This window comes from Glycine max, chromosome 11 (genome assembly GCF_000004515.6).
Source record: "Glycine max cultivar Williams 82 chromosome 11, Glycine_max_v4.0, whole genome shotgun sequence".
Classification (NCBI taxonomy): domain Eukaryota; kingdom Viridiplantae; phylum Streptophyta; class Magnoliopsida; order Fabales; family Fabaceae; genus Glycine; species Glycine max.
In genome coordinates this window covers 10,010,556-10,012,889 of record NC_038247.2, presented here as the reverse complement: position 1 = coordinate 10,012,889, position 2,334 = coordinate 10,010,556, and the positions used below count along the sequence as shown (strand labels likewise).

Sequence of the window (2,334 nt, the reverse complement as noted above, 5' to 3'; positions counted from 1 at the left end):
AATAATAGATCATTTTTTAAATTTTGTTGTTCCACTAGTAGTAATAATGAAAGAGGTATGGTGTCAGACATCCTGATTTCAATTTCGAAGCAAGAGCTAGCTAGCTTGGTCAACCTTCAAGCAAACGCGTTTCGTGCATGCACACAGGATAAGGTAATATATATATATATATATGTGTGTGTGTGTGTGTAAAATTTTGGAAATCACATGATATGACCCGCATGCATTACGGTCAGAGAAACGCAACTAAACCGGAAATGAAATCAGAAATTTGTGTTAATAAAGATTGAGGGCTGGTTGAATTCAAATTCATGCACATCTTAACATGACGTGCGTGTGCATGGATGACAGGAAATTAAACCTTCTACTAGTATTTTATTTTACAAATTAAACGAAATAAAGCAGACAAAAATATGAATTAATATGACGAGAAAAACACATTGGTGATTAGAAAAGAGTGAATGAGATCAATCACACTATCAGTCTCAGTTGTTGATATAATCATATAGATCGAATAGCATTAATTAGCAAGCTTTGAGTGGCTTTCCACAAAGGCAATCGTTGTAATCAAACGACGACGCATCGGCATCACTGTAGCTGCTGGGAATTGGGCCGCAGAGGTGGTTGTGGCTAAAGTCCACAAACCCAACGTAGGAAGAGGAAGACATGGATTTGGGTATTGGGCCCTTGAGGTTATTATACGATAAGTCCAGTAACGTGAAATAAGAGCTACCTCCAAACGAGTCAGGTATATTTCCCTCCAAATAATTGTGGCTCAAGTTCAACTCACTGATACCCGAGCCCAAAAGGCTCGCCGGTATACTTCCCGAAAGCCTGTTAGAGTCCAACTTCAACGTCGATAGTACCTTCATTCGGCCCAAAGCTTCAGGGATGGACCCAGATAAACGGTTATTAGAGAGGTCCAGATCCACCAGACGATATATATGACAGAATGAACGCGGGATGGGCCCACTAATATGGTTCCCGCTTAAAAGGACGCGGCTCAGCATTTGAAGCCGGCCCAGGCTTCGTGGGATGGGCCCGAAGATCCGGTTGTTACGGAGGTCAAGATGCATCAAACCGGTCACGTTGGTTAGCGACGGCGGGATTATGCCGGCGATGACGTTATCGGCGGCGCTGAGAAGAGTCAGATGGCGAAGTCTTCCGATGTTGGAGGGGAGAGTGCCGGCGATGCGGTTTCCGGTGAGGTCGATGATGCGGAGGAAGAAGAGGGAGGTGATGCAGCGCGGGATCTCGCCGGAGATTCCCTGCCAATCGGTGATGATGATGCTGGAGAGGTGAGTGAGCTTGCAAATCTCCGGCGAGATGGAACCGGACATGTAGCCAGGACGGAAGGGCTTCTCGAAGGTGGTGTAGACGGGACCGGCGCGGAGGCTGATCTCGGCGACGCGGTGGGTGTTGCGGTCGCAGGAGATGCCGTACCAGTTGTGGCAGCAGTCGGTGCCGGTCCACGTGTTGAATATGCCGTCGTTGGACTCCCGGAGAGCGGATTTGAAGGCCAACAGCGCCGCCAGGTCCGACTGTGGACACGAACTAACCGCGGAGGAAAATGCGAGCAGTAACAGCGCCGTCAACGGCGCCGTGAACCAAACTCTACCCATTGTATTGTAGTATGAAGGTTTTGAGAAGAGGGAAAAAGAAAATTTAGAGATGCGCGATTTGTGCATGCATATGCATGAGCATGAGAGTTAGGGACCGTGGGAATTTATAACTCAACTTGTTAAGTGTTTATTGAAATTTTATGACCATTTTGCCCCTTTCGTATCAACCTTTTATTGTATTTTTTTAATTATTAAAAAATATATATTCGTAGAATGCACATTGGCTAATTAATTTAATAATTGAATAGGGAAATCCTGCACCTGCACTATTTGGCTTAGTCAACTTATTTCTTTGCCTTTCAGAAAATGAAAAATTCAATAATTGAATGGAAATCTTGCACTATTTGGTGTAGTGATCAACTTAATTTGTTTGCTTGGAAAAATAAAATACCATGTTATGCAATGGCTGAGCATGGGAGACAGTCGGGATCTGTTTCATTTAATGTTTCGTATAAAATGTTCTTTAAGTTTTTATTAGTTTGTATGCTTTACGTAAGTAGTACCATGTTATAATTTATTATAAAAATATAAATTTAGATATATTTGAAAATTTATATTTTTCTGAAGTATTATTTACTTATTTTACGTCAGTTTAGTTTTTTTAAAATATATTTATTTATTCCTTTAAAAGAATTGAAAAATTAATTGTTTTAATGTCTTTCACATTTGTTGTATTTTTATTGAATGAAATAAGAAGATAAAGCAATTCGAT

General features: G+C 41.5%; 1 protein-coding gene across 1 annotated transcript; it reads right to left on the bottom strand.

Annotated features, from left to right (window-relative positions):
- Positions 1-270: 270 nt before the first annotated feature.
- On the bottom strand, positions 271-1,755 carry LOC100791273 (DNA damage-repair/toleration protein DRT100). The gene has a single exon (XM_003537909.4). It carries the CDS (start codon positions 1,686-1,688, stop codon positions 525-527), a length of 1,164 nt encoding a protein of 387 aa, XP_003537957.1. The 5' UTR covers positions 1,689-1,755; the 3' UTR covers positions 271-524.
- Positions 1,756-2,334: the final 579 nt, after the last annotated feature.